The 15,642-nt window shown below is 36.5% G+C and overlaps 2 protein-coding genes across 3 annotated transcripts in view; one reads left to right on the top strand and one right to left on the bottom strand.

The window, feature by feature from the left end:
- Positions 1 to 2,434: 2,434 nt before the first annotated feature.
- The window catches only part of LOC126830938 (uncharacterized), a 35,936-nt gene continuing 22,728 nt past the window's right edge, over positions 2,435 to 15,642 (bottom strand). The window contains exons 1-2 of one of the 2 annotated variants that reach the window (XM_050561464.2): positions 9,553 to 9,884; positions 2,435 to 6,417 (exon numbers count right to left, since the gene is read on the bottom strand). In XM_050561464.2, the coding sequence (XP_050417421.2) occupies positions 3,119 to 5,398 (2,280 nt within the window). In that variant the 5' untranslated portion in view covers positions 5,399 to 6,417; positions 9,553 to 9,884 and the 3' untranslated portion in view covers positions 2,435 to 3,118. Of the gene's footprint in view, positions 6,418 to 9,552; positions 9,885 to 15,642 lie in introns of those variants that run through there. The other variant, XM_056102976.1, reaches the window with a different exon arrangement.
- On the top strand, positions 9,949 to 13,367 carry LOC126830940 (tripartite motif-containing protein 2). The gene has a single exon (XM_050561468.2). It carries the CDS (start codon positions 10,198 to 10,200, stop codon positions 11,443 to 11,445), a length of 1,248 nt encoding a protein of 415 aa, XP_050417425.2. The 5' UTR covers positions 9,949 to 10,197; the 3' UTR covers positions 11,446 to 13,367.

Here is a 15,642-nt window from a genome sequence, read left to right as displayed (position 1 = left end):
ATGTTTTCATGAAAACCATATACATCTCTGATCTATGCACTTCTTGCCACATTGCCAATCGTCTTTCCCCTCACACGTCCCAACGTATTTTAGAGGTGTAAATTCTCTCTTCGGATATAACAGACTTCGAATGATTCTTCAATTCTTTAATACACCGGAACATAAATCGTCATACAGTACTGACAGGCCAGTTAATGCACTTAGTAAGGGATCCTAACTAGTGACTGCCTTCAATGTACAAATTTTGTTATATTTAAGAAAAATCAGATAATAGGATAAAAGCAAATGTAATTAAAACTGACTTGTCGATAGATGAACAATGTATAAACTGTTCAACAATATAATAAAACAACAAAAACAATAGATGGGATTAACGTCGTTACCCAATGACGGCTTGAAAAGTGGTGACAGGTTAACGACGTTCTAGCCAGTTGATCTTAAAGTGGTTAATTTAAGAAACATTAATTATATTAGCGATTGGCAGATTATCACACCATTATAGTATTTCCCCACACTGTAAAAAATATCCATTTTTTATGTGGCCGAATTATGTTAATCGTTGTCTTTTTTAAATAGAAATTGTGTTAAACATGTGAATTATTTCTTCAAATTACGTGCTTTATATATTTCCATGGAATGTTCAGTATTAAACAGGAAATGTCCGTGAAATTTAGGGATAAAATGTTTTATTCCCTTTTATAATTGATTTAATTCTGTTATTTTACGGAATAAACGGTGGAATGACCAGGAATTTCCGTGAAATTTAGGGATAACATGTTTTATTCCATCTATATTGGACTTAATTCTGTTATTTTACGAGATAAACGGTGGAATGACCAGGAATTTACGGATTATTTCTGTTTGCAAATGCAAATTTAATGAAATTTTTGTCACTTTCATGCCCATAGGAAACAAAAATAATCAGGATTTTGTTTTGTTTTTTTTTCTGTATTTGAAAATAGAATTTATGTTAATTGAAGGAATTTATGTAAATTACATGCAGGAAAAACATGCACATACGGATAAAAACTTCCTGGTAATTTTTGTTTCCGGATTTTTTTACGTTTTTTCACGGAATTGTTTGTTACAGTCTCCCATTTTAATAAGTTGTCAAATAAGTAAAACAATAATAAATGTAAATTATGATCATATTACATCTTAAAATACAGATGTGACGTCACCCTTTGATGTTGGCGTACCATTATTTCAAATAATCGTACGGGCAACTTGCCAATAGTACTTTATTCAAACCAGTGAGATATTGGACTAATGTAACGTAAAAGCTCGTGCGGAGTGTCAGTATTTTAAGATGTTTAACGGTCTCGAGCTTACGACATTGCGTAATATATTGTAAAAACATTAGGGCCTACGGCCCTCATGCTGTTACAATATATTACTTAATGTCTCGCTCTCGACCATTAAACAATACATAGTGAGCGGTTCGATGGGTCGCGACCAGATGATAGTTTCTAGAATGGAGTCACAACCAACAAAAGGTTAGGGGAACCAGTGTTTTAAAGCGATAAATGTTTTCATAGCCGAGGAGCAAACACCACTGTTTTTTAAAGCGATGAATGGTTTCATAGCCGAGGTGCAAACACCACCATTCTTCACAGGCCAATAGCTCCGATTGAGCAAGGTAAATCAGTGCTAAATCCAGCGCGAATTCCCCAAAACTGGAAAACGACTTCGGAGTAATATTCAGACATGTTTACAAAACAGGAAATTTTAAGCTGATGATATTGATCCATAGATATGAACTAAATTATAGGATATCTTGCAGATTTTAATTCTTTACATAGTGGCTTGCTCAGTTGAGCCCCCGGTCCCGTACTGAATAACAGCATGATGGGACGGGCCCTCGTAGACCCCCCACCCCCGCTCCCACTACATAACAGTATAACGGGTTTGCTCCCCACCCAATACAGGTGGGGTTCCTCGTAGCCCCTACTGAATAACAGGTGTGGTTCCTGGTAGCCCCACCCACTTCTAACTAGGTGGGATTCCTCGTAGCCCCCATAACTGTATAACAGGTGGGGTCCCTCGTCGCCTCCTCCCCCTACTAAGTAACAGGTGGGGCTCCTCATAGCCCCAATACCCCTACAAAATAACAGTAGAACAGGTGTGGTTCCTCGTATAACAGTAGAACAGGTGTGGTTCCTAGCTCGTAGCCTCCGCCCCCACAAATTCTCAGTATGAATTTTTCACTCATTTTTCTGTTTCTTTGTAACGTGTAAATTTTTCCATTCTTGCTGATTTCAGTGCATAGTGAGGTTGTGGCAGATGAAATGTTATATGCGCCACTGACACCACAGTTTCGCTAAACAAATATCTTTCGCCTCTTTATTTACGCACATAGATATCTACCACATCATAGGGTCTGATAACGATTTTACATATTTACATACATAGATATCAACCACATTATGGGATCAGAAACGATTTTATTTATTTACCTGCATCATATGATCTGATAACGATTGTATTTATTTACATAATAGATACTTACAAGCAAACATAATCAATAATTAAAGATACATTCTTTAAGATTTAGATAAAGAGCTAGCCATTCTTGCTATAATAGATTGAAAGTAGATGATGTAAAATGAATAATTTGAAAATGTCATTCAAATTACTCTATTGCAAGCGAAGATATTAGCCTTTGAAGGTTTGACAGACGTGTGCAATAATTTCAACCACCGTACTGGTTGATCGAAGCTAAGTCTCGGTCCTCCATATTTGATTAAATCAAAGTATCGTTGAACCATTCTAATCTATTTAATATCGGAGAAATCTGATGCCATCGAGAGTTGATTAAGGCCTGGATCAGTTAATTAATGTCTAATTAATACTTTAGAAAACATTTCAGACCGAAAGAAAGACCTGCAATAGGCAGATTTAGCTCTTGCATAATGCATGTTTAATTTACATATAATAGACATAAAACACATGGAATTTGGTTTTAAAACGAATTGACAAAAACATGAAACACATAAGATACCTAAAACAAGAAACAAATAGATACTTAAAACATTAGATGACTTGTATATAAAATATTAGACGAACAGATGCCTAATACAGAAAATATTTAACCAATACATTCACAAAATATAAAATATTAAACGCATAGATATCTAAAATATAAAATATTAAACAAATAGATAAGTAAAACATAAAGCATTAATAGAGGCAACAGGGAGTAATCGGGTTGATGAAATACAGTTTGAACCCAATTTTTAACGATATGACTCTTTTCTTCAATTTCTGTAGTCCACGGACAGATTCTATATCCTGTTACAACATCGGTGTGTAACTGGTTATTTTGTAAATCACCTACGGTTAATATTAAAATTCGAGACCGGTTTTTATCTCCTGTTCTACTAAGTATACGTGATATTTCGCTCACATATTTTTCCGAATTTTCGATATATCGATGACTTGCGAGTATTACAAATGCATAACTACGGCGAATGTATTTGAGGATTTCCACGGAGGAGTATTTCTCCGGTGAAATGTGTTTTTCAGAAACAACCCGCAGCTTTAATTCTTTGAGAATTTTTTCCACCGACAGAGCCATATTTTGATCGGACATATTTAACTCACCGGGCTGACTAGGCTGAGGGGGTGCATACGAAATATAAACATCGTATTCGTTAGAAATATGTTTACCGTCGAATTCTACAAATTTAGATCGTTGCGATAGCAATCTTCTAAACAGTTTAAAGACCACCATTTTGTTGAGAAGATTAATAAAATAAATACAAGTTATTGTAATTAAACTTATTAATAACAATACAACGTATTCTGCTAAGAAAAAAACCCTGGCCGTTGAGAGAAACAAATCAACATATTGCTCACAGGGTATTTCTATGTCGTGTGTTTTCTTCGTCCAGCATTGTTGAGAATGTGATGAGATCGGTTTGTGGTTAGAAATATTGTAAAAACCGTTGCTAAAAACCTTCGGAATCTGTGGTATTACATCAACTGGTACTGAATGCTCAGTCCAAAGGCCATTAAAATTCCTTTTTATAACAAATGCGTACGAACCATACGAATAAGCGTCAATACATGATTGAAATTGTAATAAAAAGGTGGTCGACTCTCCGTCCAATTTCTCGATGTAATTTAAATGTGAAGAATAGTTATTTCTAGCCTTATTTGGGAATTTCACCCTTAAAAAGTTATATATGAACAAAGAACACGTTGGCATAATAGATGCAGAAACATTGAGGTCATTTCTGGTTACAATAATCTTGACGTTACGCGCATCAGTCATCACGTGATACTCAGTTTCTAGAATGAGAACCCCGCCTGGAATAATTGTAACGCTTTTTTTTTCAAATTGTTTCTCACCCAGATGGAATGTCTCTTTCGTATCACGCAAACACCAGTCTTCGTTATCATTGTGTTCGTTCCAATACGTAATTATTGCTTTTTGTTGAAAACAATGATAAAATCTACACGTATACACACCATAATCCACATCTTGGATGTTATATACATGTAATGTGGAAAATAAAATCGTTTTATATATATGTAATGTTGTGATATTAACAATATTACTAGAATTATAAGATATGACATGTCTAGAATCAGAAATTATACTGCCACCATTTCGAAACCATACTACATTTGATTGACATGATTTGTCTACTTCCATTTTGCATTCAAATTTCACATCTTCTCCAACATACCTCATAAATACCGAATGATTAGTTTTTAATCGATTTGATGTATCTATATAGATTATATTATTCTCTAAATTATGTACAAAAGTTGAATTCCTTATCATTAAATACAAAATGGTCAGGATTATTGTTATACTGATCATCTGAGATAACAAATTCTTAACTAAATTTTCCCATCTAAAATACTTATACTTACATTTAAACCAATTATAATAAACATCGTGAATATAGCTCTTTTTATTCAAATAACTATTTATTAGAGTACACAGTTTAAGTAAGACTCGTAAAATACCATATCTTCTAATTAAAAGCGCAAGTGATTGCTGAATGTACCATTGCAAATAATATATTTTCCCTGCATATTTATACCGAAACCTTGTATACCATCCAGAACCTAGTTTTAAAAAAATAATTAAAGCAAGGAACAGAATAGCTAACCCCAGCATTCTTCTATTAATAATCGAATAGCAACAATAAACGTCTAGAAATAATCTTATAAAGTTAATATAATGATGATTAGTTTGTTTATATTTATAATCAAACAGGGTCACATTTAAAATGGCGAATAATAATAAAAACACATGGAACAATTTGTAGTCAATTAAATGAAGAATAACAGAACAGCTTGATAGAAACAGGCTATAACAAAAACAAATTGTTATGTTGCGTACACATTTGTTGTTGGATATAAATCGTCGGTAAAAAATCATATCAAATATGTCTTAATATTATAATACTTATACACAATTGTAGTTTATAGAATGTAGAGTAACAGAACAGCTTGACAGAAACAGAATATAAAACGAACAAATTGTTATGTTGTGTATCCATTTGTTGTTTGCAATCAGTCGTGGGTAAAAACGAGAGAGGGAAATGCAGTTTAACTCTAACGTTAATTCGATACAAACTAGGTCATTTCGGTACTAACACATGGTTCAATTTTATTTCAATAAATCGCTTGCGCGTATGGGTCTTTAGCAGTGGGAAGAAACCAGAGGATCCGGAGAAAGCCCACGAGCTTGGAAAGGCAACCCTACTCCTTGGAACGTACAAGCGGAGGATCGAAACCCCACAACTTGGCTCAATGACAGACCTGATGATGAAACGCGTTAACCATTCGGCCACCCAACCCCCACTCATTCGTAAAAACTTATATCAAATATGTCTTATATTCAATATTAAGGGAACAACTTGATAGGAATAATCTACAAAATGAACAAATTGTTCTGTTGTGTATTCATTTGTTTTGGTCGGTCAAGATTCATATCAAATATTTGTCTTTGCATCAAATAAAAACATGAACATAATTACTTGTGACTTGTAAGACATTCAATTAACGAACATTTACACCAGAACAGAACATGTAAACAGTTTGATGTTTAAAATTAGTGAAAAACACAAGGTGAACACAGTTTTACACTAATACACCGGAAATTAATTAACAAATTACATGTATTATCAAACTGTGATCAAAATTGATCAATTAACAAATTATTACCAACTATGTCCCTCATTAGTTCACAGTAGACTGGTTTGCACATTAGAAAAAAAAACAGAAATAAAGAATACGTTAAATAAATTATTACCAGGATATTTCCTTATTATTTCACAGTCAAGTAGCTTGGTTTGCACTTCATTAAACATCACTGATTTGAAACAAGAACCAACAGGTTTACACCACAATAACCACCCGGCTCTAGTTAATGTTTTCAAAAAGCTGTCTCGAAATCTGTGAAAATATAAGTAAAAACAACAAATTAACGTATCGCATTTGGTATTCCCCGCAAATAGATATATCATTACCAAACATACATATTTGTTGACTATGAACTTTCTACGACTTGTGGGATCTGCTGTAACTCAGTGAGTAAGACATTGGCTCGTTAGCTTGGAGGTCTCGAGTTCGCTCGCGGTCTTGGCTGAGAACGTTCCTACTATCTAGTAATTCGGAAAAGACAAAAAAAACGAGATCTCGTGCGCGTAAAAGAACCTTTGGCATTTGGAATTCGATTAAGTGTAGACGAAAGTTCATTTCTACGACTTATTTGCTGGACGTTGTGTCCAAAATAGTACCATATATGCACAACTTTAATTAGTTCGTAGAACGGTCGTATATTCCGCCAATGGAAAGGTTTACGAACTCTGTACTATATGATATCACAATCTGTATGCAAATTCTCAAAATAAGGCCACATTATTCACCAAGAGACTAGGAAACGAATCAAAAATTTCGAATTAAAGACGGGCGACCTTAAATGATTTTTTACGAAATGAAATAAATTGAAATGAAATGGGGTTTAACGTCCTACTGTTCTGCTCCTACTACGCTAATGAAGACGGACATATGCCATGCAGTGTACTATGAGCCAAATTTTGCGCTATGGTCTGCACCTATTTCGAATTCTTACTGTCAAGGGTTCTTTTACGTGCACGCCAATGTGTACAGGGGACCTTGAACGACAACCGTTGTCCTACACTCACTACTGATACGGAGAACCACGCCGGATATCCCGATGAACTTTCTGGGCCAACGCAGTGATCGAAATCGGGACCACCAGGTTAACGAGTCAACTTCCTACTCACTGAGCCACCGTAACTCCGATTTCTTGTGAAACGATCGAACCAAACATTAAAAAGTCAACAGCGAAACTGGTGTCCCTCTACCGCAATCCCAAAATAAATATAATATGAAATATAACATTTATCTTTTCGTAACCCATCCAGCTGTCAAGCTGCTTAATCTATACTTATCCTCAGTGGAGGATGTTCAGGTGTCGCGGTTTTCTTTTCATGTACTGAATCTACGTACGATGTTTGACCAATCCCCCTCAATTAAAATCCATGCTATGGTGTCACAAAGGTACTGAGAAGCAATGAAAACGTACCACTTTTATAAATGGATGATCGTAAATCTGGTTTGAGAGACAAACATTAATATTATCAATTGATTGAAAGGCACACATAATGAATTCGACAAAGTGGGTGTACCAGAGACTTCACGCGAAGGTTTAGATGCCAACACAATACCATCCTGAGATTTGGCGATGGTTTCCAGCAAACATGGTCAACTAGAGATCGACCCGGGCATGCGTGGTTACGCGTGACAATGTTTTGACACGACTGGAAATAAATGAAATGAAATAGGGTTTAACGTCCTACTGTTCTGCTCCGAACTGGGCTAATGAAGACGGGCATACGCCATACAGTGTGCTATGAGGGAAATTTTGCCCGGACAGCGGTACTACGGCCTACTCCTATATCGAATTCCAACTGTCAAGGGATCTTTTACGTGCACGGCAATGTGTACACGGGACCTCGGTTTTTCGTCCCATCCGAACGACTAGACAGCTGTCCTTATCAGGCCCTCCGTCCTGCATCACTGACAAGGGGGAACCACGCCGGAAAATCTGGATGAACTTTCTCGGCCGGTACAGTATCCGACCATATCTGCCGGATCACAGACTGTCAGTTTCAAGTAGCGGATCTAGAAGCTGAGCGCCCCGGTAGAACATAGCTCGTATTGCCTATATAGTTGTTCGCCAATCGTTATCTCGCTGAAAAGCAGTTTCATTCAAGTTGTCATAAAGTTCTCCCTCTGAGAAAAGTCATTGCTGAGAGCAAATTCTTGTGAAAGAGAGAATCAGAAATGGGAGTCAATGGGACAGAATCTTGAGATCTGCTTGTCAATTCGTTTTGTGAGTGTTAAGCAGAAAATTTGTACATGCTGTCGCCCAACGCAACAGTGGTACTACTAACTGGGTGGTTTACTATAACCGTGAGTATGATAGTGATGAGATAGTATAAGAAAACAGAGGAGTGAAGGAAGAATGACGCTATAATGGAATCGAGCAACGAAGGCGCGAAAAAAGTTGAGATAGCAACGTATATGTAATTAAGGTTTAAATCTTTTGGGACTGGGCCAAAATATTCTTGCAGAATCTCGAGGCCTACATGTTAATTCCGCCTGTACAGTCTGTCGCCCCACGACCCCCTCACTAGTGCTAAGTACTACTAACTGGGTGATTCACTATGTAAATGATAGTGATGAGAGTGTATAAGACCACAGATCAGGATTGGAAGAATGATGATACATGTAATAATATAATGAAATTGGGTGCCGTAGGCGCGAAACAATTTCTGACATCCACGTATAATATTCACGTAACTGAGCTTTTAGCGCCCAAGGCGCAAAACAAATTCAGATAATATGTAATATTGGGCTGGGTCTAAGGGGACAGCCACGACGTATAATATTCATGTAACTGAGCTAAAACAAATTCAGATAATATGTAATTTGGGACTGGGTCTAAGAGGACTTTGTCTCACGGGGGCGCTTACTTGGACTCGTGAGGAAGGGGGGGGGGGGCTATATCCGCGCCTGTCAGTTTCCCGTAATAATGCTATCGTGAGAGGTCCATCATTACTGACACTGTTCGTCGCCAACGTTTAAACCCAATTTCATAACATGGGACTTCGTGCCAGGCAGCCCAACATAATTATATATAAGACCAATTCTGAATCGGCGTCCTCAAAATATGCACCTATTTCAGCATGATAGGCCTGCTCGAGAGCATAGAGCACGTGTCTCGGTGTAATTCTGGTGCGTTCCATTGCGTCTCGGTATATTATTAAGCTTATATAGGCTTACCGTGGATAATCACCTGTTCCTGTATACAAGCTACGCATTATACTCGATATAGATCTTATTGTGTAACTTCATATGTGCTCGATCCCCAAGTCTCACGAATATATTAGATATTTTCATACACATGCGAATGTCTTGATATCCGAGTCTATTCGTTTTTTAATCGGCCTAACGAGGTGAATTGTAAGTAAGATAAACGCGTATGAAAAGATAACTTACGTTACATAACGGTGATCAACGGGTCAGTTAGAGATAACGCATGTATATCGATGAATGGCACTGATTTATTCACTCATTTATTGACCTCTAGACATCAATTTGGTCAATACGCTGATTATTTCATTCTGATCCCACTGCTTCCAATTTCTCCATAAATGTGACGTCGGACGATGCCCAACAGACCAAAATCCCCTAAAATTCTGGTTCAAATTCATGTCAACACCTACCATATTTCATGACATTTTAATGTGAGGTAGACAGTATGAATCGAAACTATGACGACAGACTAAATAAAATCTTCCTTGTAGAAACACAGTGCTATAAATAGCTACGATGACACGATCACGTGCTTATATCAAATAGCTGATCGCACTCTAGGGGTTCAGTCGCTCGGACCTGAAAATATGTTTGAAAAGCCTTTCCATTTCATAAACGACCGAATAATAAGTCCTGTAACCGTTTACACTACACATACTTCGGACAAGTGAGCAGTCACCACATTGAATGCGTTTTGTTAGGCGAATGTTGTTAGGACTACTGTCCAGATCCGCCGCCTACTGACGTAAAAGGAAATATTTCATATTATTAAGGTCAATATTGACAAAAGTATTACACCACTGTTTACGGCATATAGACGGTATCAAGATGGCGGCGAATCATCACCATGATTGTCCGATCTGTTTGGAAGAATATACCCAGCCTAAGATTCTTCCTTGTTATCACACTTTTTGCCAGAAATGTCTGGAGGATCATATCAAGGCGCATGTTCATCTCAACAAGTTCTTCTGTCCTGTTTGTAGAAAAGACACGGAGGTTCCAAAAGATGGGGCCAGTGGATTTACAGCCAATTTCTATGTCGTAGATAAGAATGATAAGCAGAGATGTCTACTACATAAACAAATGGTACTTAAATTTTACTGTCGTGATTGTACCAAACCTGTCTGCTACGACTGCAATGTCGTGGGTCACGAAAACCACAAGAAAGTCGATCTTGAAGTTGTTGGGGTAGAAGCCAGGGAAAAGCTGTCAACTCTAAAGCAGACACTGGCCAAATCGCTTCAAGATATACAAGTTTTCTGTGATACACTCACCTACCAGATAAAGGATATCAACAACTCAGCCGTACAAGCCCGTACAGATGTCGATATACAAGTGGCAAAAATTTGCACCACAGCCAAACAGCATGGCGAGAAAGTGAAACATGACATTAAGAACAGAGAGGATGAAGAAATTGCCACGGTCATGAAATTGCTGGATGACATGAAACATGTCCAAGATCAACTGCGGGAGAATGTACAATGTTCAGATGATGTGTTGAAGAGAGAAGCAACTATTCCAGTGCTAGATGCTTTACCTGCGGCCCAAGCGTTGACAGACGAAGTTAAAGTCAAACATTTAGACTTCCCGGAGATGAAGCATCCATATTTTCCCAAGTTGGAGATAGACGAACAGTGCTTACAGCAGCAAATTGGTCAAATGGAAACCATATCGTCAAAAACCTTCACATCGACTTTTAATGCCAGTTTGATGGATGAAACAGATCGGTCCTGTGATGGCGGTAGCGTACAGATACAAGGGCTGCCTTGGAATGTGCGTGTACAACATAACATAGATAAATCAACATTAAGCATGTTCTTGAAGATGGGAAGTACAGATGATGAAAATATCAAGTCCTGTAAAGTTCGTTACACCTTCAAACTGATCAACACGTTGGATGAGAGCCAGTCTACCGTACGCACGACTGACCACACATTTACACCAGGCGGTGGCAACTGGGGCTGGATTGATTTCAAGGATTGGAATTTCGTTCAGAATAAGGACAATTATATTGTGGATGTTGACGACATGTTTACTGTTCAGACAACAGTAAAAGTATTAAACATAGAACAATAAACTGAACACGTAGGACTGGAATTACCCAGATGGTATTCACTCGGTGGTAGGTGTGTTCTACAAAGAACACCATCTCTTTTATTTTAGAATATCCCCTAATTAACCAAGTACTAAATATTCATATAAAATAGTTAGTGTTTTATGATTTTTTATGAATTATTTCAATATATTTATATTCGTAATTTACCTTTATTTTGTATGTAAACGTTTTTCAGTTTTCATCTTTGGATGTATTATTGGCTTGTAGCATTAAACTTAAAGATACATTATGGGAGATTCAATAACGAGTTGGCAGTTCTCACTATAATAGTTAAAAACTAGATAATATAAAGCCAATTTGCTGAAAATTCCATTCAAATTGATCCACTATGAACCGAGAACAAAGCGATTGAATTTCCACCTAGCCTTGGTCATCATTACTAAAGTCAGTATGATTGATAAACAGCATAGTCTCGATTATCCATTTAATCGTTAAATCGAGAAGGAAAGTTATGCAGTAAATTGGCTCACAATCCACTAAAGATCACAGACTAGCGATGCCATCTAGAGTTAATTATGGTCTGGATAGGTTAATTAATGTCGAATTAATAATTTAGATAACATTTCAGGCCTAAAGAAAGACCTGCAGTAGACAGATTTAGCTCTTGCATAATGTATGTTTAAGAAGTGGATCAATTTTGTTTATTTTCCTGTAATATTATTTGATTCCCATCCAACTGTATTCAATTTCTCCATAAATGTGACGTCTGGTCGATGCCAACCAGAGCAAATTTCACAAAATTTTTGAATCGAATTAATATATTATAGCTATTTTATTATTTGATATTGTCAGGTCAACTGTATATACAATGTATGGAAACTATGACAACAGACCAAATAAAAATCTTTCTTGTAGAAACCTGGGCGCGAGAAATTTTTTGAAAAACTGACTATAAATAGTGCTTTCTATATGCACACGGCAAAGTTGTCTAAATTTATGACAAGGTTTGGGGGCTTCTGTGTAACACTAGTGCTTTTATTCTTTTTTCATGGAACTAATTTTACATTATATTATACATACATATCTGAAGTTAGCTTATGATGTGATGTATATATCGGAATAAAGAAGTAAAATTGGGCGTATTTTTGTTTATGTATTTATCTACCGTAAACATAGAAGTACTTGCACTTTATCTACTATGATATATATTCTTAGGGATGGTTTAATATTTATGGGATTCAAGACTTTTTCTTTTTAAAACAACTAATGCCAAACCATTTGTTGTCAATATTCAGATAATTTACGCCCTGTTTTGAGATAGAGCACCCTGGTCAATTGCCCGGGGGATAGGGCGACCATACGGGCCACATGATAATCTATGTATGTTTTGAATTGCATGTTTTTTAATGTTTTAAAAGTACCAATACAATAACTATATGTATAATTTTATCGACCATTTACATTATTTTTGGTTTGATATATTCTATTTTATTTATTTTATATATTATTTTTATTGTATATTCATTGTTGTATATATTATTGGCTTGTAGCATTAATTGTAAGAAGTGGACAGTTTTTCCCTCGCACGATGGAGTTACGTTGGCTAACTACCCAGTAGAACCCACTTTACGTGCACGCCGATGTGTACAAATGACCTCGGTTTTTTCATCCCAACGTACATTGTCCTTTGCCAGGCCCTCCGTAATACACCACTGACAAGAGGGAACCACGCCGGAAAATCACGATAAACTGTCATGTACAACACAGGGATCAAACCAGTGCCATGTTAATGCTGTGCTGGCTCAAAGGCATATTTTGATAGGTGGTCTGGAAATACAGATATTTTGGGTTCAACGATAAAAGAAAAAAGTTAAAGATGGGTTCCCGCGTACAAACTGGGTGATTTAATGGTATATATGAAATAAAAACATATTCAAACTAATTATTTTGTCATAACTTTGCTTCAAATCCGTCTCAAACATTGTAATTGCGACGGAATGTCCTGCTATAAAAATTTAAACCAGGTCATGTTTACGTCAAGTCTTGGAAGTCAGACGAGAATTCATTGCATATATAAGACGATGTTGTCTTTAATCGCTTACTATTTATTACAAATATTGAATCCTAATTAAATTCTCGGAGTATCCACTACCCGCGTCTTTTTCCGTCATTTTTATCTCAGAAAGTGTTGTGCGTCTAACTCTTCATAAAGTTTATCAACTTGTACATCAAGCGCTCAATGTTCGCGTGTGACCTTTGACATCACGCGTGCAGAAATACCTAATCGTCGGGCTGTTGATTAGGGGAACCCTTACATTTTTGTCCTGTATACGCTCCATGAGTGTTTTTCGGGGAATCCAGTATTTTTCCAGTAAGATTGGATATCTCTACTTTCCATATATACCCAAAATTACCATACTTTTATTGGAAATAACCACCCGATAAATACTTTTCTGGGAACCCATCTTTAAATTTAACAACAGAAAATTTATTACAAAAAATTCAGAAACACTTTTTTAGCATTGCCGTAATTACTGTTTTGTTGATTTAGGTATGTTTATAATTGCGTGAAATAGTTATAAATCAAATATCAATTACGAAATCAATGAGAAAATAACAAAAATTACGATATTACTTACGTAACAATATCGTCACGTGTGTAAAGGGAAGAAACGCCAACCCTTTGCCGGACAACACGGAGTATAAAAAAGCCTTCAAGGCCAAACGCGTAGATGAAGAAGGATGTCATTTATTTACATATAAATAAAGGGAAGCATTTTTGTCATTACCTGATAATTATCAAACATTTTAATTTATTTGTTTGTGGCCTGGATTTTTGGCTGGCCCTAATAAGGCACTTGTCATATGTAGGGTTTTGGCCGAACAAACAACATCAACAACATGGTCATCAAATGAGAAAGTATATTATAATAATATCAAACATCTGACAAACAGATTACCAGTTATCAACAGTTCATGACTCGGGTATTGAGAGAAAGTCTTGATAACGTTTGCAATACAGTATATTCGTTAAAATAAGTTAACGCGTATCAAAAGATAACATGCCATAATGAACAGGACAATTAGAGATACCCAGGTAGATCAATGTACAACGTTCATTTCTTTACTAATTTATTCACTTTTATTAAGTTTAACTTTAGACATCATGTTGGTATCTATATGCTGATTATTTCATTTTAATGAGCAACTGCATCCAATTCCTCCATAAATGTAACGTCGCGTCGTGATGCCCAACAGAGCAAAATTCTAGTTCAAATTCATATTGTCAACAGCTATTATATTTCATATTGTTCGTTCAACTGTATGAATCGAAACTATGACGACAGACTAAATAAAATCTTCCTTGTAGAAACCCAGTGCTATAAATAGCCATGATGACACAACCACAGTCATGTGCTTATACCAAATAGATGATCCCAAGTATAGGTCACTGGCGGTCCCTCAAGTCGCACCAACTCTAAGGGTTCTTTCCCCAGGCAGATGTTTGAAACATTGGCTGTAAATGGTGCATTTTATGTATAGGGCAAGGTTGTCTACATTTATGGCAAGGTTTAGGGACCTTCTGTGTACAATAAGTAACCACCAGAATTAAAATAATTCGAAACTCTTGTGGAAACTGGTACCCATCAAGGGTCAAAGAAGATATTTTGTTACACCACTGAATAACATACAATTGTAGAATACATGGCGAGATGAGGGGCACACCACAGGGTAACACACTATTGTAGAATACATGGAGAGATGAGGGGCACACCACAGGATAACATACTATTGTAGAATACATGGCGAGATGAGGGGCACACCACAGAATAAAATACTATTACAGAATACAAACTATTCTACAATACATGGCGAGATGAGGGGCATGAAAGGATATTCAGAAATACGTTCCAACTTTCCCCGCCCCCCTCATAACCACACACACCACTACACCTAATCAGCATAGAACTGTTCCATTGCCCATGACATTTAATTAATGCAATCATTAGCCTATTTCTATCGGAGATTACCCGTTACATATTTTGACTTTAAATCCCCTCCCCCCCTCTCCCGATACAAGTGTTTGGACTATTGTCCTCACTGTAAGCCTTTTCTGTAATTTTTACAGACTTGTTTCTGTAAAACGCCTACAGCGCAGGTCTGTTATCCTGATTACAGACACGAGTCTGTTAATATTTAAGAAATACAGAATTTCG

Source organism: Patella vulgata, chromosome 8 (assembly GCF_932274485.2).
Source record: "Patella vulgata chromosome 8, xgPatVulg1.2, whole genome shotgun sequence".
Lineage (NCBI taxonomy): Eukaryota > Metazoa > Mollusca > Gastropoda > Patellidae > Patella > Patella vulgata.
The sequence above is the reverse complement of the archived record's forward strand: the minus strand, read 5'-3'. Positions and strand labels throughout refer to the sequence as shown.

Coding starts and splice junctions, on each gene's coding strand:
- LOC126830940 (XM_050561468.2), top strand. CDS start 10,198: ATGGCGGCGAATCATCACCATGATTGTCCGATCTGTTTGGAAGAATAT.